This window comes from Rhea pennata, chromosome 1 (genome assembly GCF_028389875.1).
Source record: "Rhea pennata isolate bPtePen1 chromosome 1, bPtePen1.pri, whole genome shotgun sequence".
NCBI classification, from domain to species: domain Eukaryota; kingdom Metazoa; phylum Chordata; class Aves; order Rheiformes; family Rheidae; genus Rhea; species Rhea pennata.
Genome location: NC_084663.1, coordinates 16,641,300 through 16,665,859, shown reverse-complemented (window position 1 = coordinate 16,665,859; position 24,560 = coordinate 16,641,300). Strand labels below are relative to the sequence as shown.

The window sequence follows — 24,560 nt, the reverse complement described above, 5'->3', positions numbered from 1 at the left end:
TACACCACCGATGCGAGGCTCACAAGCAGTTCATGCTGCACACAGTAACTACTTCTTCCTACTAGCTATAAAAAAAATGATGGGTATACCGCATGCTTATACAAAGATAAGCAGAGGCAAAGCTAATTAGGTCACTTGGCCATTAGAAAAATTGCTGTTACAGCTAAGCAAGCTTAAACAAAGCTCCAGGCAGGCCAAGGCAAGGTTAGAAAAAACCTGACAAGTGCTGAGGCCTTGCTGTGCTGGTATAAAACCTTTGACTTGTTGCTAGCAATGGCAGGACTGGATCATAGATCTGCCTTGAAATGTACCAGTCACAGATATGCCTGCTTAGAGGTCAAACAGAACAGAAATAGTCAAAAATCAAAGCACGCAGGCTAGCTGCAACGCATCTCAAAGATTATTTTGATGGACACTGTCACCAGTTAATTTTTCTTCTCCTGAGACACCATTTTTCCTCAGTTGAAGCCAGCTGGTTGTCTAGGTAGTTTCATTTCAAAGAAAAAAAATACTTAAAATAAACATTCTGTTATCAGTCATACAAAACCACTCCATAGACTTCTAATACGAACTGGACATGGAGATACACACACACATATACACAGCAGGAAAGTGAAATACAGCCTTACAATTAGGATGAAGTTTTGTATTCTGAAAATTATATAGACTTACAAGCTTAAGTAATTTACTTTGAAATCTGTTTTAATATTGCAAATGTCTGTCATAGGCATTTCTAATAAATAATTACTACTTCCAAATAACAAGGAGGTGAATGAAGTGGCTGGAAAGAAGAGATCTTTTTAGAAATCAACTTTTAAGACAATCAAAGACAGAATATAACAAACATACTATTCAGTACAACAGTCACTAGAAAACAGCCGGTTAAGACTTACACACTGACCAATAAAATGAAAAAATTTTGAAGTAATAATTTTATGTTCCTCCATGCAAGAAGTTTGAAATTAGATTGTCTTGACAACTGAGAATAGGAGTTGCTTAATCACACTCAGAACATTAATTGTTACTAGATTTCTGTTCAAATGGTAAAACAGCACTGATCCAAACAGCGCATGGGCAAGCAATCATACTTCTGTTGAATTACCTATGATAACGAGTTTACACTGCCTTCATGCACATTATGCCTGGCGTGGGAAGACAGATAGTGTGGAGCTTATCCAGCATAAATCCAGAATGATGATGACAGACTGCCTCCTCCAGCATAAAGTCTACCAGAGCAGTATTAACACAACAAACTTTTTAACAAATATGAATGAACAAAGTGAATCTATACTGTGCCACTATTTTACAACACTTTAATGACCTCTCATATGTCCATGGCATCTTTGATATAACAATCAAAGTCATAAAATGATCAACCTACAGCTTCACCTTCCTAAACGTGTGCAGGAATTACCCTCAGAAAGACCACTGTGACTGATGGCTTCTCATACAATCTGGAAGTAAGTAGAAACTCTTGGCCTTTCTTTTAAGATACGGGTTCACAAAGGCTGTGGCTTAATCAGGAAACTATAAGGAAGCTGCAAAAGGGGGGAAAAAAACCTAGGTCCTCATTAACCATGAGGAACAGAAATCACCAGGATACAGATCACAACAAAAACTGAAAAACTTGACAGCCCATTTAACTACCTTGGACTTCATACGTTCACACACAGCACAGATTTCAAGACATGCTACAAATATCACCTGCTTGGGGTGCTTGGCGTTAAACACACAGTTCAGGCAAGAACATAAATAACTGAACTGATAATGGGAAAGATGGGAAAGGCTAGAATAGAGTATGAAGTTTTTCCAAGATTTATCTGGATTACAATTAAAAAAGAACATCATCAGAGGAGGAAAGGGGGGAGAGAATAAAGGATGGCAGATACCCTAAGCCAGGTTCAGACACAACAAGATGAGCCAGCTCAAGTGTCCCCATTACTTCTCAGTATGGCCTGAGGCTTACCTCAAGCTCACATGGGACTGTAGGTTTACATCCACAGTTGGTGAGTATAGATTCAAATCCAGGCCTGGGCCTGGATACAGTGCAGTCCTCCTTCAGAGGAAAAGGAACCGTTTTGGCTGGAAAAGAATAGTGCAGTAAATAGTCAAGAGCAACTAGGATAATCTTTCACACATTGACTGGAGGATTAGGGTCCTGATCCCTTCTTCTACCACACGGCAATCACGTGCAAAAGGCTGATGGGCCACAACGCAAAGACTGCATAGCAGGTGACAGTGAAATTTTCATCACAGCTCGATGCACTTTGTGTGCTAGGGGAATCTACAGGGTGCAGAAGGAGATGGCTACAAGAACATTTCATCTAGACAATAGTCCACTGTTTACCAGCACCGAAGGATCTCCTGCGATGACACCATTAAGCTGTTCTGTCAGACTAGATCTGGCCCTTAAGAAATCTACATCTTACAAGCTGAAAAGAATGTGATTTTTTTTGCTTGTTATACACTCAGTAGTAATAACTAAAAAGAATTAAAATGATTTCTCGCTTTTCCAACATTTGTAAATCTACAGCCAAAACTGATGTTCAATCAGCCAACAGAATCTTACGAAAGACTTTTAGAGTCATAAAGGAATCCCAGAAAGAGCATCACCTAATATCCAAAACACGTTCAAATATAAACTTTGCACATACAAAGAATCTCCCATCCTATGAGATTCACCCCTTCCTAAGGCTGCCTGACAAGCTCCTGAAGCTAAAACAGGCTGGCTCTCAGAATCAGAAGCAGTGCAATCCCATTTGCACCGCACTGAATCCTGGCTAATTTGATAACACTGACAGTATGGGCATGCAAGGCAAATTAGCTTGGAAAATGCTAACAGACAAATCATACTGAAATAAAAGCTAAGTGAACAGGAACTGTATCCTTACTAAAAAAGATTAAAAAAGAATTAAAAAATAGAAAAATCAGAGGTAAAAGAATATTATCCAGACTCAGAAAGTGTTTTCATGGCACAGACACAGAACAAACAACTTGCACTGTTTCATTGACCACCAAGTGACACCATTTGAACAAACTGGAAGAAGTTCCAATATTTACTATAATCAAAACAAACAAAAAAAGCATCAGACGAAAACATTCCTGGAAGAAAAAAGATGATTAGGAGCTGATGGTTATTGCTGTAAACAAGTGACCAAATTACTTCTACAAATCTGCAAATATCAAGGGAAAATTAATGTCATGACTCAAACTACTTTAAAAACATCTTTCTCTAGCTATTTAAGAATATAAAACTGCTAATTATTAAACATTTTTCAGTATTTGCTAAACTTTGCACAATTTAATCTTACTGTATTTCACAATTTAGTTAAACACTACTTTTCTGGAGCTGTAGCCAATGAATGTGTTTACCAGTTAATCATAATCATGTGTTAATCATTAATCTCTGACCCCAAGTCATTTTACACTTAAAATTTGAATCATGATTTTGCAATCAAAAGTAGTCATTCCAACACATATGGAAGAAGGGAATCACCTTGGAAATTCCCATGCTTCTACACATGACATCGAGCTACACCAGGAAGCAAAACCATTTTTAAAACAAGAAATACAGTTTTAACCGAACAGCTTGAAGATATACACAGAGAAATGAAGATTTTATAACTAATTTCAAAATTTAGTATAAATAGAGTAATTAAGGTCAGAATTGATCAGCTGTGTCATACACCTACATTTCTTCAAAACTATCTGATGGACTTTCAAATTATGATAAAACTAAGGTTTGAAAAAAGCATTGCCAGAATATAGAAGCAATACTTGGAATTAAAGAAACTCAGTATAATAACTGTTTGGGTCAGGGACAGCATTCTGACAGTTGTGACAGCTTATTTGAAGAATCTAAAGACAGTGCTAACATTTCTGGATTGTTTTTACACAGAGCAGCACACCCTTTAAGGGACCAAGATTTCTTGTGGTTGTTGCTAGTAAACACTGTGGAGACGGGCAGAATATCAGCAAGTTCGTTTGTCAACTATTTCTTGTTTTAGCATGCCAAATTCAATCTTTTTATGTTATTCATCGTCTCAGCCTTCTTTTGGAACGAAACCTTGCTAAACATCAAGTTCTGCTTCGCTAAGGGAAGAGGAGGAGTGCTCTGGCAGTGCAAGTTTAGAGCACTGCCGCTCAGTCCTCGGAGGAGGAGTGTAACAGCAGCGACTCCAGAGCAGCTACATTAAAAAACAGAGCAGCGAACTGTACTGCAAACTTTGTCATCTCCCATCAGGAAGCAACACCAACAACTCAAATTATCCATAGAAAGATGCCAAGTCTTCAAGCCAATGAAAAGAAACCACTACTCTAAAACTACTAGGATACATTTACCGAAATTGTGAAATGTGAATGATGCCAAAAAAGTATCTCAAAGCCCATCAAGGGAAAAAAAAAAAAAAAAAAAAAAAAGTTTTCGAGTAGAAAATCCTCAGGGATTCAAAGGAGGAAGCAGGATTTTTATAATCTACCAAGGCCAAGTAAATGTTGAACAAAGCTACAGACACAGTGCACACCAGGTTTTGCGCTGTGCGTCGTTATTTTTTCAGATCAGCAGCAGCAGCGTTACGGTAACGCACGACGAGGTAACACGCCCGGTTTCGTAACAGTTTTGGGAACTGCTTTAAGCAGTGTACGAAAGGGCTGTTCCGGATGGGAGTGTTCTCCTGCCGCACCCACGACGCCCGGGACGGCTCCAGGAGCCGAACACCCGACGGGACACGCTCGGTGCGCGCCGTCCCCGGCTGCTCGGCGGGCGGCGGCAGCCCGCTCCGGCCAAGCCGACGGCCGCCCGCAGCCCCGGCGCTTCCCAGCCCCGGCTCCCCTGCCACAGGCAAACCCCGCGCTCGGCGGCCACCGGCAAGCAGGGGCTGGCAGCGCCGTTCAGCCCACTCCCTGCCAGGCTCGGCGCCGGGCGGAGGACCTGCCGCCTCCCCGCGCTCCCCCCAGGACAGGCAGGGAAGCGCCTGGCGCGGCTCCCCGGCACGCGGAGGGCGGCAGTAGCCCGCTGCCCCTTCTCCTCCCTGCCGCTCACTCGCGACACCCGCTCGCCCTCCTCCCCCTTGGGCCCCGCGGCGGGACGGGCCGGGACGGGCGCCGCGAGCTGCCCCGTTACCTGCAGGACACGGAGAGCTCCACCTTGGTGGCCGGGATGCTGGAGCTGAGCACGTTAAAATCCCCCACGGACGCCATGTTCCCCAACCCGCCACTCCCGTCCAGCTTCTGCTGCCCCGACGGCTTCCCCGGCGCGAACATGGGGCAGCGCCGACAGGCAGGACGCCCAGCAGAGAGGCAGGCAGGGAGGGAGGAAGGGAGGGCGGGGAGGAGGAGGCGGCGCCAGCGGCCGCGGGAGCGCGGGCCCCGGCGCAGCGCGGCGCCGCCGCTGCCGCCGGCCGCAGCCCGTGGCGCGGAGCTCTCGCCCGCGGGCTGCCAGCGCCGGCTGAGGCGGCGAGCGGCCGGTGACGTCACCGCGAGCGGGAGCCGCGCGTGACTCCCAGCGGCGCGGGGCGAGCCCAACGGCCGCCAACGGCCGCCAACGGCCGGCGCGGCGCGGGGCGAGCCCAACGGCCGGCGCGGCGCGGGGCGACCCTGCCGGGGGGCGCGGCCCCGCCCCACGGCCCACCCGCGACGTCTCTCTCGTTTCTTACCGCGTGTGCGGAACAGCGACCCCCTCCCCCACCCGTGCCCGTGAGCGGGTCGCGCTCCCCGCTGCTGCCCGCTCGCTTCGGGGGAGCGCGGCAGGCGGCGCCTCGGGCCGCGGCCGCGAGCACCCGCGACTCCCCTGACTCACGGGGAAAATGCGCTTTCACAGAAAACAGCAGGAATATTTGACGGGGCGAAACCCCTCGCGCAGGAGCAGCTCGCCGCCGCGGCGCGAGCTGAACCGGAGCGGAGCGGCTGCTGCGCGAGGCGGCGCCGAGCCTCGCCGCCAGGGGGCGCCGCCGCGGGGACTGCGCGGCGCACCGCGCGCAGGGCGCCCGGCACCGCGCACAGGCCACTCCGCACCGCGCACCCTGCGCAGGGAGCCCGGCACCGCGCACAGGCCGCTCCGCACCGCGCACCCTGCGCTGCGCGTCAGGCACAGGCCTCCGCGCACCCTGCAGAGTGCACAGCGCGTCGCGCACAGCGTACGCTCCACATCGCGCAGCGCACCTTGCGCGGGGCACGCTGCGCGGTGCGTGGAGTGCCTTGCCCGCTGTGCGGGGCACACCTTGCACGGGGTGTGCTGCGCATTGCCGGGCACCCCTTGCACAGTGCACCCTGCACACTGTGCGGCCCCCCTTGCCCACTGTGCACTGCACATCACGTGGTGTACCTTACCCCCGCACGCTGCATGGTGTGGGGTGCACCCTGCACACTGCACATTGCAGGGTACACCTCTGAATGGTGCTCGCTGCACATTGCACAGCACAGCTTGCACAGCGTGCACTACATGGTGTGTGGCGCACCTTACACAGTGCATGCTGCACGTTGCACAGCACACCGTGCACAGTGAGCACTGCTTGTTGCAGGGCAGACCTTTCACAAGGCACACTGCACATTGCCGGTGGACGTTGCACAGTGCACACTGCACATTGCGGAGCACACCTTGTGCAGTGCATGCTGCACATTGCACAGTGTCCATGCACACTGTGCAACTGCACATTGCATGGTGCTTACCACGCATCACAGCGCGCATCGCATGGTACAGTGGTGCAAGGGTGCAACTTGCCTGTTCCACAGCTTTCCCCTTGAGCCACAGCAGGGCTGCAACAACTTCACATCTGCCTGCCCCTGCCTCTGCGGGATCAGCATAGCTCTGCGCAGCACTCTCTCGGCTTAGGTGCTGTGCTTCTGAACACCAACCATAAAAACACACCAAAAAATTGAGACAATGAGACATTACAATCTCAATGTAAAGAGCCAACATACCAAGTATCACATTTCTGTCCAAAAATAGTTAGAAAAGATACTAGAGGAAAAAATATTTTACATTAGTTGTTATCCATATTAACTAACATAAGGAAAAATGTGAATTTTCACTTCTCATGTACATGTGCTGGCCCTTAACTTTGTTTAAAGACTATTAATTCAGTCACCCTGAACTATTCATAATAATTCACAATGATCATAAAAGTACCATAATCTTATTTCTCATATATTTAATTCATATCTATTACCATTGCATCTAAGTAGCTCCCAATATTTATTTCTCATCATAGCTGTTGTATGAAATACGGAAGTGCTACCACCCCCATTTTACAGATGAGAGTATAAAACAAAGGAAAATTAAATGCAGTGTCTGTAGTTGTACAAGATGTAGGACAGGAACATGCGCTTTAAGAAACAAAGGAGACTACTGTGTTTATTTAAAAAAATAAATAAATGTAATTCTAAAGCCACAAGCATTGTTGGGACACATTCATTCTGCATTCCATTTTTAAATTCTTATTTTTTATTTAAATTCAAGTTAAATACATGATCTCAGGTAGAACATCAAAATAATGATGAACAGAGAACTTGAATTTAGACACCTGATAATCTGATAGTCTAAGGATTAAACGGCATGAGTAAGAAGAGACTAATTTGGTTTTATATACCAGATGTACACTTTCCATATACATCTGAAACTACCTTGCGGTTGCAGTGACAGAAACCACAAATCCTTTTATTCAGAAACTTGTGACTTCACAGCCTGCTATTCTTCAACCCCTGTGTTTTCAGCAATGTGTAATCTGAATTTTGTTTTCTTTCTTTTGCTTCGCTTGGCCAGGTGATGAACACATGAAGCAATTTCTCATTAGGTTTTGCCAAAGTATTTCCGCTTGAATCAGCCCGTTTGAGGTTTTTGGCACAGACAGGAAACCGTGTACCTTCATAAATACTCCAGGAGTGTCTGCAGTCAGTCAAGGCAGTAAGCCTAAAGCTAAAACTGCTAATAGAACGAAAGCAAATTTAGTTCACTATTACCTTTTCTGCCCAACAGTGTGAAGGGTTGAGTGAAGGACTGCTGATGTATTGAGAGAGCAATGTCAGGAAGGAATAGGGTGAATTGAAACTAAAGGACAGTTTCTAGGAAAAATGTAAAACGCTTTTCAGTGTTACAATACTGTTATTCACTCTTTCATAATGTTTTGTAAAAATCTAAATACAAGTGGTGCCCAGAAGGCATGAATAACTGAGGCATGAGTGGCTGTAGGCATGGGTAACTGAACAGTGTATCATATAAATATAATATCATATATTTGTCCCTACTCACCTGCTTTTGATCACTGATGAAGACAGGATACTAGGTTAGATCAGAGTTTGGTTTGGCCATGTTAAATGTTTATATTTGATTGTAATGCTCCATTTTGCTTAAATAACAACAAAAAAGGAAATAGTTGATTATTAGTGATACCATAAATAGAACATCCTGTGTAAGCAACAGGTGGAGGAACCAAGGAAATTCTAGTCTTTTATATTCCCTGGGAGATACCCATCTCCCATGATATTTATAAGTGTGCAGCTATATTGTCTTCTAAAATTTTGGTTTCAAGTAAGTGCATAATTCTCAAGCAAGTTATAAATATATGTGAAATATAGAAACTAAAGCTATAATAAGAGATAGTTGAAAGATATGCAAAATGGAGCCAAGTAAGCGTTGGTGTAATTCCAGAGAGGAACCTTATATTTGCTCATTCTTAATCTGTAGTACGGTGTGGTGGCTGGGACAACATGTAAGTATTGGGAGTATCTGGGATGCAAGTAGAGAAGAGCCATCAGACTGCAGCATGAAACATCCAGTCTGTTTGAAGTATGCGCTGCGCTGAGGTTTGGACGAGATCACTGACTCTGGAAATTCTGGAATGGAAAGCAAACCATATTTTCCTTACTTTCTTTCCTGACGGTTATTTTATTATTGTCAGCTGTTGCTTATTATCAGAGAGCTACATACCTGGTTTCATTAAGTGCAGCCTAATTTTAGGAATAAGAAGGACATATTTGAAGTAATAAAAGCGTAGACTCTGAACAGACTGCAGATTCCAGAATAACTGTAATGTGTAACTCTGCATAATTACTTTAAAAGATTGCTGCTTCCAAGTTTCAGCAGTATAATTGAACGTGAATGCCACAGGGTGCAAACATTGATTACTCCCCCTCTACCTCCTCTGTTTTCTGCCTTGTAATGTTTAATTAGACATCTCAAGAAAAGAAGAGTTTTATGATTCAATCTTTGCACTCCTAAAAAAACCCAACTTCACGCAAAAACAACACAAACTATTCTGGAGGAAGTTGAGGAACAGGGAATAGCATCTATTCTTTTGTAGATAAGAAAGAACATGTGGAAGAGTACAAGAACAAGAATAGAAGAGAGCTGGCGAATTACGGGAACAAAACAACTGCAAATTTACCACAGTACCATTTACATAGCAAACAAAATACTACTTACTAAGTCTGAATTTGTGATGAGCGTACTATATTCCCCAGTTCTTTACCAAATATTTGTTCAGATAATTTTCTTCATTAACATTCACTAAATACAAAGTTTTTGCTCCTGGCTACTGTCAAATGCTTTCTGTCAAGAGTCTAAAGAATGGATTGAACTTAGCCATAACTTGGTCCCTTGATAGCTGAACACAGCACTGAAACAATGTCAAAATTGCAATATGTACTGCAGTCTGAGAATTGTCATATCTGTGCTGTCCTCGATTACTGTGCTTAGCTTTCTCTTTCTTTGCTAATGGTTATTTTAATCCATTGGCAAAAGACAAGACATTTAGTGTTTGTTAGGGTGTCATGACTGGAAACATCAGCAAGCACCATGGCTGAATCTATGGGCGTTAAAAGCAATTCATGATATAACATGCTGATGGATATGTTTAATGTTCTTTATTGTTCTAGTGTGAAACCTCTTCTCTGAACTCCATGACTTTATAACTCCCTTTCAGAACATACAAATATTGATGAAGCTCTGTTTTTGTGATAGTAAAGTCTGTGAAGGAGGTAGGTGCCTGACTTAGAGGTCAGACGTAAAGAAGAAATCTCCACTCCTTCAAGGTTTTCACTTTAAATACCAGTTTTTCATGGGCTTATGTCTGCGGTTTCACAGGTGTCAAGGAGAATACATTCATTAGTAAAAATTATCTAGTTCTATATATCAAAGCCTTTGAAACACATCTATGCTGTCTGTAGGGGAAAAGAGCACCTTGTCATCATGACATGAGCATGAGGAAGTCTGAGAGTCATCAGTGCAGAGACACCTGACGATTTCCTTATTTCTCCACAGTGGCAAGGTTAGCAGTGCGTTTGTTTGTATACTTGAGTCTACACAGAACAAAATCACCAAGTGCAAAGACCACTTCACCTCTTCTCCCCAAGGGCACAAAGGATAGTTACCCAACAAATATTCTCAGCTCACTCACTGAAGATGCTCCATCTTCAACTTCAGAGAAGGTGTCCTGGGTTATTTCAAACTTTCTTCTAGTTTGATCCAGGTCAGGAGAGGTAGGTCATCATTAGCACAACAGTAAAGAAACTTCTTTCTACATCGTAAAGAAAGCATTTTTCTATGGCATCAACATAGTCATTTTAGGTTGAAGTAGTGGTACCATCAGTTCCTGTCACAGCTGATAGTTTTCAGGCCATTAAAAAACTCTTCAAAATGACAAAGATTCTTAAAGCACTTTCAAAAATGTTCATGGGAAATCATATAATCCATTTAACATCTTGCTTTTACTATTAGAGAGTCTGAAAGAATCTTGCCGTTAGAGAGGCTTGCTATTAGAAAGTCAGTCTACAACTTAGTGTACATCTAAGAACAGACTTATTCTGGCTTTAGTCTCTGAAAGAAGCATGTAGCACAGATCTCAAGTCCTATTCATATGTCCTGGAGTATTTTTAGTACTAGTTTTTGGTTCAGATTTAGTTTAAAGGACAAGGAATCAACTGATTAGGTCCTTTTGAAAGAAAACCTATTAATCAACTTGGAATTCAGCCATGGACCAAACTGATTTCATTTCTGGACAGATTGCCATAAAAATATAAGGATGAATGTAAAGTCATTTTTCTGGAAAGACAACTCAACACTAGTTCATGACAGTAGACAATTTCAGGTGCTGCTACAATAGACTTTTTTATGTGGCAGCAAGGACAGTGACAAAAAGATTAGCTGCATACAATCTCTCCCAAGAAGTCTAGATGGCAATCAAGGGCTTTCCTTTCAATGAAGATAAGATCAGACTGCCCCATAAAGAAACCTCAACATGTTTATCACTAGATATCAGCTAAGCACTTAAGGAAACTGTATCAAATTCAGAAGAGGAAATTCTTCCTTTTCAGTGACTTCCCAGCCAAATTTCAGTGATTTCCAAGTTCTCATTCTTTGAATACTCTTGAAAGATGCAAATTCTCTTTTTTTTCCCCCTCATTCCTTCCCTGCCTTGCCCACTCACCTATAGGTCTCTCATATTTCAAAGAAATATCAGTTGGATCTGCAGAAAATGTGCAAGTATTACAAATCATCCAGAAATAGTATATTGCACAGTTGCTTTCTCTGCCTCATCTCTACCCACATCTTTTCCTTCAGCCTCTTTCCAGAGTGTTCATCAAATCTCTATCGCTGTTAGCGATACATCTTTGAAGGTAGGATCTTCATATATAAAATTTGCTATGAGAATTAGCTAATTCAGAAGAAATCAGCGCACTAGGCCTCTACAGCTAATTCATGTATTCTTCAGTTATTTTTTTCATTGAAACAAAAGACAAACTCATTCAGAGAAAATCGTTACCCCAATTCTGAACTGAAGAGCAGCCATACATAAACTGCTACATGCGACCCATCTTTCCCCATCAGCCGGATTGTGCATTTCATTACTCATGCACATGACTTCATGTATTTTCCTATTACCATAGATGAAACTTCTGCTCATACTGTTTCAGACATGGAAGAAATTAGTATCTGCCAAAATGGGCACAGCTTGAACCTAAGTGTAGACTCTACCATAGATTTCATCAGGGAGTACCAATTGCTGACCCATTGCCGACTCGTAAGCATTCAGACAGATGTGTACATGGTGAGGGTAATAACCTGGATTGATATGGGTAAGTGTTGGATTTACTGCCTATCAGTACAGTCATGCACTCAAACTCACACAAATATATCATCTGGATGATATATCAGGCTTGCATGTCATTTCTGCTTCTGAGTGGGATCTCGGTGGAGTTAGGGTAACACTGTATGTAAACAGGCAGCAAGAAGCAAAACCAAACCTTTCCATCAACTGCTTTTTAACAGTTTCTTTCATGAGTTTCTCAGTGTAATCCAGCATAGTGGAATTTTTCAAAGCCTGTCATAACGTGTGCCCGTGCCATGTTTATTGCTTTGTTGTTTTTAAAAAAATTATGTTTTCTGTATGTATTCCTTGCAAAGATAAATGAAATCCAGGCATGTTGCCAGGTCCTTCCACATACTATTATTTCTGTAGTCAGGCTAACAATGAAACTCTAGCCCAAATTCAATTTGAAGTCTGTATTTGATTTTTATGGTAATCGCTTCATTCATTTCTTTTTTTTCTCTAATATTACACTGTTGTGTAAAAGAAACCAAAAAGACACTTTGAAACCAACACTTTGAACATACAAAGCATATGACATTACTTTCATAGAGCAAAAAGTTCATAGCTCATTGAAGTTGTTTGTCAACATTTGATACTATGCTGTTGCATGTGGAACTGCAAAGTGCACTCCTCTCCCACATTATGGAATCCTGTCATATGGATTCTGGGAAGAGAAGGAAGTGTGTCTGGAAAAGACTTAGAGAATCTTGAGAAGATATAAAACTATTTTCTGGTTGAAAGACTTTCTCTGTGGATGACAAACTCAGTATTCCTATAATATTATTGGCTTCTGCCATTAATTTTAAGTCTCAACCTACAAGGAGTCAAGCAACAGTAACTAAAATATTAGGAATATGATACAAGTCTCCTTGTACAATTCCTACAATTATCGTTATTCCATGAGAGCAGCTTTAAGGTCAGATGCTTAGTCTGGCAAAGCAGGTGTTGCTGTTTTTTATCTAATAACACATGATAAGATCTTTGTGTTCAGATACTCAAAGGAAGTATATTATTTTAGAGTAAATGTGATTTCCTGAAATAGCCTGTATGTATGGGCTCTAGAGCCCATGGTTGTCTCCTGTACTATTGCGACCTGTTACCTGGCCGCAGGAAGCGTACAGCGACTGGGCTTGCTCGATCCCCCAGGGACAGTGTGAGGCCTGGATGTTGCACACACCGCCGGGGGGTGGGTGCTTTGCAGTACAAGTGAGATCCTTGTGCACAAGGAGTTTTGAAGAATTAGTTACTGCATGGCAAAACCTTTCCTTTTTTTTTCCTGCCCATTTACAAGAAGCAAACTCCAAACTGAATGGACTAACTCTTTGAGAAGTTGATTTTAATCATCTCATGACACATTTACTGCTATGAACTAGATTTTCTTGCTTTATAGCATTTATTTGGATTGTGTTTTATGGCAGGTAAGTCCTGGTTACCAAACACTAATTTGTGATATGGGTTGTTTTTGCATTATTGATGAATTATCTAAAAGACAGTGCGAGCTATAGCGATGTCATTTATCAACTCACTCACTAAAATGTGAGAAGAGAAAGTAACTGAGAGCTATGAAGAGGTATTTCTGTATTGGTAAAGCACACTTAAAAAGATACTTATTCTTTTTCCATAGTCTCCTTTTATTTCCTCTTTGATGAATTCTAACTTTATATTATATTTCTGACATTAGAATACCTTAAACAGTTGACAGTGCATGGATTGTCTGTTGGGAGCATTGTCCAGCAGATTTTCCTCACTTCATGGCAACATTCAAGCAATTAGGGTTTTAATGAGGCTGAAAAATTGTAGCCCAAATAATTAAATGAGTTTGATTATCTTCCAGAATGACTATGGCACTAATGCAGGGATTCATTTAAGCATATGCTTGAATTCATTATTGTATTTCTGGACTTGACTTGAGTGAGGTGTTAACTTACACATAAAGTTTTCTGAATATGGATGGCTTATTGTACTATTCCTTTGCTTGTTTGAAAAGTACAGATTTTTCTCCTTTCTCACATACAACATTCTGTTGTCTCCATTTAGTTGTTCATATTCATGAATTATTCAAAAGAGACTTGATTCATTATTTACTTTCAATCTAAAAATGTCACTTAAAATTGCACAATATTTTTGAGATGGGAGGCAAATTATATACCGTTACTTAACAGAATGTCAAAGACTAAACAGCACCAGTACCATCCATACTGTAGTCTGAACTGTACTGATGGGAAGTTTTTGTTTCTCTTCATTTCAGAAAGCTCTTACCTTCTGATAAATGCATATATTTGATTTTTTTTACTGAATTGGCATCATACAACCATGGAACAAACATTCATCCTCAGAAACAAAGAACTAATTAATTAGGGCCACCTGGCAGATACCAAGAATATACATTCCTGAGGCACAGTAGCAAGAATTCTACGAAAATTATTGTGCTATTTATGTAACCATAGTACAGTTGCATTGAAATTACTCTGCAAGATACTGGCTAGTTGCCAGTGCACCCTGTCTGTCAAAGCTGAGAAATAACTTCATGAACACTTCGCTTTGTGAAAGAAACACTAGAATATACATAAAGCAAAGGTAAATGGCAGATTTTTAAATACTCACATGGATTACATTCTTACTTTTTCTCAGGAATAAACACAAATCTCTCTAAAAAGAAATCACTTATTTGAATCGTGCTTTTACCTATTTCATTTAGAACTTAACTGTAACACTAAAAAATAAAATTGTTAATACTGTAGCTCTAAAAATAGTAAACGAATGTTACTTCAGATTACTAAGAGAAAAATCAGAAAAGAAAAAGATTCTTAAATATATTGGATATCTAAATCACTGCAGAAAAGTTAACGTTCTAAGCCAAATTCATTCTTACATGAACTCAACAGAACAGAAGTGAACAAAGAATTAATTAGCCTTCTTGAGTTTAATAGATACTTCAGTACAAATTAGTATTTTACTTCAAATATTATCTTCGGTTGTTTACATTTTTTGGTGTATCTTTTCATAGTAATATAGTTAGCATAGGTATATGGAGTTATATAGTAAATTTAAAAGTCTGATTATCAAATTTACTTTTAGTCTTGTATGTGTATTTCCCAAGAAACATATATATATATACATATATATATATATATAACCCTTTAAAAAGGTAAGGCTTTTAGAAGGTTTGAATTTTTTAAAAGCCGTTTGGAAGAATGTTATTCATGCTTTGGCATTAATCTTTATTGAGAACAAGCTTGGGCTGCAAACCTAAGGACAAATTTCTTCTATGGAATGCTGTAGATGTCTTAATCCTAACCCTTAAACCAGTTTTAGCCTTGCAGCAGACCTAATCCCAACAACCAGCCCAGGAATTAAATACGGCGAATAATTCTTGCTGTTATTGTCCCAAGCTGTTCCTTACACTTTCACTCCTTCCCTGCATCTCGTAGGAGCAGAATCCCAACCCCAGCCTTCACCTCAATGCCAGCTGGATCCCAAGACCTGAATCATGAACTCAGAAAGCGTCACTCAGTTATTGTCTAAAATATAACTCAGCGTTCACTTCTTAGCGCCATCAATAGTCTTAAATTCACCTTCTACAAGACTAACCCTTGTCTTGGATCAGCGTTGGCTGAGAAGCCACTCCCACCACAGAAATTCAATATAGCAAGCACATTTTAGGAATTAGAGTTCAAAATTTAATTCAGTGTCCTCAAAATTCAGGAGGCTCCTGTTGGCCTGTTCCTCCGGGCGGCAGAGCACATCAGTCCTGTAGATGCTGAAGCCCTAACCCTGGCCCTAGATGTGGCTCAGGAGCCCTTCTCGACACAGCAAAGCAATACGACAAAGTCATTACTGGTTATTACCCACACTTAATTTTCAATTCAGTCATTGTTCTGTTAATGCATCCCGCAGGAATGCAAATCTAAACCATTTTTTTGCTTCAGATCAGTAGCTTTTCACAGCACAAGAACATAGTATGGCAAAGAAATAATCATTAGTCACTGTGAAAAAATTAGCTCAATTTGTCCTTTTTAATTAAACTGTTCATTTTTATTTCATTCAGAAGTCCAAACCCTAAGCAGAATGGAACGAGTCTTGGCCCAAAATTCTAACTAGCCTGTGAATTTGATATTGGAAATTAATTTCTCAGGCTGTAGAGGTCAGTCTATAGGCCTTACACCCTTCTGCATCATTGCCTTAGATCTGCCCCACCACCTTTTATTTTCCTACAGGATAAATACAGCAAAAGTCCATTTGAATTATTGTCAAAACCTGGGTAGAGATTTCTTTATACTGTGAATCTTTGTAATTTAAAATTTCCCTATTCTTTATATCATCTGAAACTGAATTTCTATTATTACCTTTTTAGCTTATCTTTGAAAAGCACGTTTAAAATAGGCTATTCTTTTTATAGTTGCTTTCCAAAATAACTTTCTTACAGACATTTGGTATCTAAATCAAGTTAATTAAATTGATTCTTCTTGTGTAGTAAAGGAAGACAGCCAGGATGAGAAATGCAAATATTAACAGATTTCACATATCCTTCAAAGGATTTTTTCCCAGTATGCTTTCTAGTCTGCAATGCTAATGAAAAATAGTAAAAGTATTCTACTAAAAAATTGAAGACATCATATATTTTTTTTCACTCCTGTTTTTCAATATTAAAAAGAGTCCTAATTACTCTCTCTACTTCATGGAGAGAGAACTTTGAAACAGAAATGTGTCATCTTACAGCTGCAAAATTGTTCTAATTTTAACTAATTGTGTCCTCATTGTTTGATTCTTTTTCTTTCTTGGTGTAAATGGAATACATGCATTTTATTTACCATTGCACAAAAAACATGTTCTGTTCTTGTTCTGTTTGTCATATAGAGGAAATAGATTATATATGTAAAAAAGTGTTGCAATAAAAATAAAAAATGACAGCTCCTATTTTATAAAAATAATTTTTATGGTAGAGTTTAGGACTATAGAAGTTATTTAACAATATATGGCACTATGAAAAAAATAAATGATCGGATTAGATAAAAATATAGCTAAATATTTAATGAATTTAAACTATGATATGGTGATTATGTTGCCCCTTACCACAGTCATCGCATGAAACTGAATTCTGAGACCGATGTTGCAATCAAAATCTTGTCATGGGTAGGAGAGAGAGCATACCTTATATGAGAAGCCAAGAATTTCTTGTTAGTCTAATTACAATCTTAAGACTGATTATAAGAAACAAGTATTATGATTAGACTAGACAATGATACTAACAAGTACAATCCGAAGTATCTAATTAATATGGAATAAAGTTCATTAATAATACAATTAACATTGTTGCACAAAACCTTCCTAGTATCTAGCTCTTTCTCAGCTGTTACGCTGATAGATGTTAGGCAGTCTCTTACACTTCGCCGGTACTCGGTATCACCAGTATTCCTGGTGCTGAGGCCTTGCTGAGCTGGTATGAAACCTTTGACCTGTTGCTAGCAATGGCAGGACTGGGCTGCTGGATCTGCTCGGCTGCAACAGATCTTTCTTCTCTCTTACCAATATCTTAACTACTATTTTGTGGGATAACACTTTCTCCTGTGGAGTCAATCTGAGTGTCTATAAAGGTCCCTGTTCTCTGCAAGTCTTATACTCCTTTCCTGTGCAGAGCAGTTTCAGCATGTAGCCTCTGCTTGCTGCTTTTGAAACAGCTTGATGTCTCAGCACAGTCCCCTGACCCAAGGTTTGGACCTCCAGACCTCAGGGAGGAACTGAGTGTGTTTCAGGACTAAAATCACTGCACTTGTATGCAGAAGACAGGAGAGAAAGTTGTTCTTCGTATTTTACAGGAAAAGAGTGAACCATATTCTGTTCTTGAAAGCACAGCTGTACTAGGGCAGCGAGCTGGCATGCAACAAAGCTCCTCTGTCGTGAAGAGAGGAAGTTCTGCCTGAACGTGAGGGGGGAATTTCTTCCCTGTGAGAGTGACGGAGCACTGGCACAGGTTGCCCAGAGAGGTTGTGGAGTCTCCTTCTCTGGAGACATTCAAGGCCCGCCTGGATGCAACCCTGTCTAACATGCTCTAGGGGACCCTGCTGAGCAGGGAGGTTGGACTAGATGATCTCCAGAGGTCCCTTCCAACCTTACTGATCCTATGATTCTGCGATCTCAAACACTGTCTTGATCTCAGTATTTCTTATAGGCTAATTCTAAATAGCTGTCTTTTCCAGGCATCTATACCTACTTATGCAATTTTAAAGAGGGGTAGACTTCTAACAGGCTTTAAAATTATCCTTTAGTGCCATAGCATACAATATGGACACCTCAAGATGTAACTTTTAAGTACCAAAGTCCTTTTCTGGACCTGCTACTTAAAATTAAGCCCTGACTAAAGTAATATAATAAGTATGAAACAACTAGATCACAGAAAAGTGCTGAAGAATAATCAGCCTACAGTTATTATTAGTAGTTCTCTGAATTCCCTTTGTGCTCTGCACTGTCTTAACTTTGGAATTGTTCCTGCCTCAAAGAGATTAAATTAGGCTAAGGTTCAACATGTGGATTTTAAAGATAACTGCAGAGGATGGGCAATAAAGAGCACACAGAAAACAAATAATACCAGATAATTACTTCTATTGCTAAAATCAGTGAATGGACACAATGCAAAGTAATACATCTAGATTCTACTAAGAGATTTGATATAATTTCTTGCCAAATGATGTGTTGATTAAAAATTAGCACTATACAAAATGAATGCAGCACATGCTAAAAAGATTATGACTCAGAAAGCAGTTCTAAAGAGTGTTTATAATTTCGTGTTTCAGGATCAGTTCTATTCAGTGTATTTGTCATTTACTGGGAAACTTTACTGATGTAACAAAACATAATGGAGACCATTAATAAGGAAAAAAGTAGTTATATCAAGTGACTTGAATTTCATGGTAAATTGAGTTCCTTGGAATAATTTTTAATGTGGTTAAATAAAAACACATTCCTCTAACACTCAAAGACAGCAGTTATACTCATAATAAATGGAGTTTTATTTCAGAGAGCAGCATTTCAGACATGGAGCTGGAGACAAGATGGATAATAAGCTGAACATGGTTCACAGTGCAATATAGAAGGAAAAAGAGAGGGCAGCGCCTTCCCCAGGCAGGCATCAGCAACTAGCCGAGAAGGCAGCTTCTGAGGGGCCTTAATACAATACTGAATAGGGATTTGAGTGCCAAGCTGAAGCTCCAGAGAACTAAATTAATGCTGTGGTACTTAATGCAGCAACATCTTTCCCAACTGACAAACAGTACTCCGCACATGTGAGTTTAAACAGTAAGAACTTGAAAGGACATGGGCAAGATACGGTTTACAACAAACAAAACTACCATCCCTCTGCCTCCAGCCCCAGCCTAGTACTCCCCTGACCGCGCATCCCAAAGGAAGCGATCAGCCACAACTCTCCTCCTTTAACCGTGCCCCACTTTTAACTTGATGTACTCTGCTTCCGTGCAGAGAAGCCAGGAAGGGGTTTGTGCTCTGTGCTGCTGATCTTAGTGACTGTACTTGGCTACTGGTTTTTCCCCCTTGCTGCTGGCCTGACTGGGAGCTGCTGCTGCCAGCTGTGCCCGCTGCCAGCTGTGCCTGCTGCCAGCTGTGCTCCCTGCTTGCCAGCTGCTCCTCAGTATCACTGGCGGGTCTCAGAGCTCCTGGCTGCCCCCGTGTTTTGCTGGATTAAGTAACATAGCAGTTCCTGGAACATTTCAGCTCTTAGCAAAGGTTCAGTGATACCCAGGTGTCTAATCAGGTCATTGCCACAGAAAGGAGAGTTCACAAATATTGCCCTTTGAAACAAGCATCGATCAATCACTCTTTCATCAATACTTCCTGCCCTAGAAATCATTGATAGTAAATGTTTAGGATTCCCCAGGATTTTCTCATCCTTAAACCTTAGCTGATTTTAACATAAATGCTCTAAAATTACAAGATATATATGCAATTTAAACCTTAAAAGCCTGACATGTTGTCTGTTGTAGCCAACAGCTTCCCTTATCCTGCAGGTGCCCACATAAAAGAAGTCTGCTCCCAGGGAAGCCCTGGACTCCCCTCAGCTTCTGCTCTGGCCCCCCAGCAGACCAGAAAAAATAAAAAACCAAAAACCCATAGATAATGTGTGCCTGTGCTTGTACGTAACCTAACAAAGAGCAAAAATACCTGTTTGATTAATGTTTTGGATGGTTGGGGAAGGTTACATGGAGTTCTTCTTTGCAATAAACAGTCCTAGTTAAATGATTTTCCTACAGCTTCAATAAAATAGTTAAAGCACCAAAGTTTTTCTCTGTGGAGCATTTACAGAAGCAACAGGGAAAGAGCAAAGCTGTTAGGCCACATCAGTAAGACTGATCTCTGGCCTATTTTTGGCTGGTTACCAGAGGAAGATTAAGGAATCCGTTATTCTACAAAACATTAGACCTAACCTTTAATCGATACTCAGCAGTAGTCTAATAGATCACTGAACTGAACTAAACCAGTTAGACAGTCATTGCTGTCATATATACAGGATGTAAATATCTCCTAAATTTAGCGTACAAGCCATTAGCCTTTGTCTTCTCTTCTTCAAATCATTTTTCTTTAAAAATTCCTTTTCGAGGGAATTGCAAAAAACAGAAATCACTCTAAAACTAGTCTAATGGGTTATATATTAGGTTTGTAAAACCAGGCGAGGCTGGAAGCAGAACCATGGGTCAAATGGGGATAAGAGGAAAAGTTGTAAAACTACTGCTCTGCCACCAGCCCTGTTATTCTTAACAATGCTGATAAAAGAACTGCAGCCTCTTTCTCTGTCTTATAAATGTGCTCCTGCCCATAATCCTTCTACTCCTTACAGTCACTGATTCCCTTCCTGTCTATGGGGAAAATCTTCACAGTACAGTTAGCATGAACTGTTCCCTTCATGCGATTGCTTATTCAATGTTTTAATTTTACATTGTTTTTCCACAACACTATGTGTTTCCTAAAAAAATGACAGTATATGGAAGACTATGTGCCACTTAACTGCTTTGGAAAGCTGGCTTGGCTGGGAACCTCTATGGACCAATTCCTGGGAAGCAAAGGGTCGTCTTAAGGAGTAGCCCTCCTTCCTGTACTCTTTTAGGGATTCACCTAAGGAAAGAAAATTGCACAGTGGGATTGGCAGTCCATGTCCAACCTGGCACCTGACAATCTGAAGAGGCTGAAGCAGTTGAATTCCTTGGGTGGAAGTCATCTCATGTGATTTTAGATGTCTACAGTGTACTTGCGTACATCTGAGCTAGCTGCCTGGGCTCCTGTTGTGACTAATGAGAGGTGGGAAGTACTATCAGTGGGATTTAGGCTGTGATTCTTCTGACCAGAAGTAGGAGTCTGCTTCAGCACTATATGAGTCGCTGCGGAGATGCTGTTGCTGGCCCGGACTGTGCGGGGAACCTTGTCACCCCACTCTAGCCCAGTGGTCTGCCCTGCCGATGCCCTAATTTAAGTGGGAGGAATCTCACTCCTTAGTTCTTTATTTCCTGCATCAAAATATGAGCAAAGAAAATGTAACACACATCAATAACCCCATAGCAATTTCTAGTCTTAAACGATATAAAACAAATAACATTAAAAGTAACTGTAATAAGCTTTACTTGAGTTAAACATATGCAAGCAATGGTTGCACAGGAACTAACACGCAAAACTCGTGATTACAGCAGTGATAATAACTACTACAGGGAAGATTAATTTCATACCATCTTTAAATGAGAATCTTCTGTTTTCTAAAAGTGGGAAAAAAGACATGAAGGAAGCATTTATGCTTGAAGGGGTGGATTTTGAGATCTACTTATAATAAGATAATTATTGCTTTCTAAGGTTCAGCAGGAGATGTGCTTATTATACTTACTAGTGGCCCTACTAAGAACACAGAGCTAAATAAACAGGCTCCTGCTTCACAAGATTTACAATTAAAGGGTTTGATCTGGAGAAGTAAAAGAAAGAGCAGCAAAGCAGACAAGAGTGAGGAGATAAACTGTTCCCTTTGGAAACTGAATACAGCAAAATAAAAGGCTATTAAAGAGTTTCTGAAGTAGGTTAATAAAACTACTATGTTACCAGTACCTACGATGTATACAGTAGCATATGTTTTACAAACCTGTGAGTAACATTAAAACCAAAACTGAAGTCATTTTTAAAAGCATATCCATAATGAAACAGTTTTATAAATATTTGAGTAGTTGCTGATTTGACCTCTGTACCTGAAAACACTCTCATAACTATATTACAGGTGTAACATTAGGAATCACACAAGTTGATTTATTATCCCAGAAAAATCATCATTAGTAGGCTAAACTAATAATAATAAAGACAGACAAACGCTATGCAAACTCTGAGTACTGGAGCACTCCGCTGGGAGATCGGGCTTCACACCCTCTCTGCACCAACTGGGCAGAAAGTTTTTTGTGAATTTCAGTTACAGCTGACGTTCAAGAGGGTGAAAATGAAGTGCATTTAGCCAGCCCTTTCTGATGGATAAGAATGAGCCTGAACAAAAACCAAAAGCCCAAATTTCCTTTTAAATATTTTTCGTTAATGTTTTTCATTCTCCCTCCTCTCCATTCCCCACCCCAAAACTTCAAACTGAATTTTCAGGCTATATGAATTCCTGGGCTAAATCCGGGCTTCAAGCTTATGTCTACCTTAGAAAGCAAATTCGGATGGTCAGAGGATTCATTTCAAAAGCTCACGCCTCCTCTGAGCTAAAATGCTCATAGAGGTGTACATTTGTCATATGCGCTACCGCGAAATCACTAGAGAAGTCACTAGGAATTCCATGCATGACCCAAACCTTAAATTTAACCCTCCAACAATTTGAGATTAAGAATGTATGCAAATATTTTATGTAACATCAGTTTCATAATACCCTTTTAAGTCCTAAATAAAACATCCTGCTATTCTAATTTCGTTGCCAGCTTGACAGGAACATTTAATGTGCAAGTACACTTTATGAATATATAAATAGCTACGCTTTCAAAACAAGGCTCAAATATATAGCTGCAGCTGATTCATTAAGAGTGAAAATCAGAGGTACTCTACTACACATAAGAAATACAGCCATCTGATATGTATACACAAAAAGAAGATAGATCCACATATGAAAGAGCACTTGCAGACATTCTTCTTCAAATTGTTGCGTCCTGATTTGAAATTCCCCTTAAATGTTGAAAAACAGAAAGCATCTGTTTCAGATAGGCAAATAGATTTGTCTCCCAATAAACACTGTTTTTATTTCCATTGCTTTTCATCTACATGTTAATTCTAGGCACTGTAAGTTGTAGTGTCTCAAACACTTTCTCCTTTTCTAGCCCTTAAACTGCTATGATCACATGAAACACTGCGTAGTTCGTGCACTGTATTATTTTCTTTTATACATTACTAATAAAGTCATTTCTTCTCTACCATAAAGTACTGTACCTCCAGCTGCTTGGTCTAAAACACATCAGCTTTAAGGAATTCAGTGACTTGGCAATGGCTCATAGCAGTTTTCCTGTCAGACTTTTCCTACAGAAAGAAAAAAAAAAAGGAATACTGCTTATATTTTCAGAATTATTGTGCAAACTTTTATATGTATGTACGTATATATACATATAGATTCATTAATTGCCATTCTTTTTTTTCTCTAGCTTTTTTCAGCTACAGGTCTGTATAATCAGATGGTGAAAAACATCACCAATATCCTTTCCAAGGATGGAGTGCTGCTTTCCTTTGTGCTGCTTCTGAATTTATAAAAAAATATGTGTATTAGTTGATCTCCATTTAAAATGGATTTTTAAACTAGAAGTTTAGAGCCTTTTTGTGGATGATTGGGAAACCATCATGATACTCAGGTGTACCACAGAAGTTTTGAAAATCTGTGATCCAGACTCTTGATATAGTGGGAAGATTCCAAAAAATGAGGTTATTTCTGGCAGGTGATCCTCAGGACCAGGAGTTAAAAGAATAGGCTGAGACAGCTCTAGAGCAGGAAGCCATGGCAGAACTGAGAGGAATCCATGATTACCCAGGGATGAAGATATGATCTGAAAAAGGCAGCTAGCAATTAGCAAGATATTTTTTGAGACAGTTCTGGTATTGGTTACTCAGGTATCACAAATCATAAATAAGTGTCTCACATAAAGTGAGACATTAAATAAATGTCTCACTTGACAGATGCGCCATAATCTAATTGCTCCTAAAGATGAAAGTTAGAACTCAACCAGGAACTCTAACTGGGGTGACACCAACCAGTAGAAGTAGGGCTGAAAAAGGGTAAAATATTGAATAGGCTTCTTGCTGCAGCCAGATGTGAATTTAAATATTATTCAAAAACAGTCAGTGGTCTTCAGTGGTCTACAATCTTTGTTTTGGAATTGTCACCAAGTATGGTGACGTACATGAGAAGTAGGCTGTCTCTCACAATACTTTTCCATCCAAGAAGGAGGTCCTTCATGCATCGTTTATCCCTGG

General features: G+C 40.5%; 1 protein-coding gene across 1 annotated transcript in view; it reads right to left on the bottom strand.

Moving 5' to 3' along the window:
- CPNE8 (copine 8) overlaps nucleotides 1–5,357 on the bottom strand; it is a 109,028-nt gene extending 103,671 nt beyond the window's left edge. Inside the window, exon 1 of the mRNA XM_062599474.1 lies at nucleotides 5,123–5,357. Within this exon, the coding sequence (XP_062455458.1) occupies nucleotides 5,123–5,262 (140 nt within the window). The 5' untranslated portion in view covers nucleotides 5,263–5,357. The remainder of the gene's footprint in view (nucleotides 1–5,122) is intronic.
- Between the last annotated feature and the right edge of the window lie 19,203 nt (nucleotides 5,358–24,560).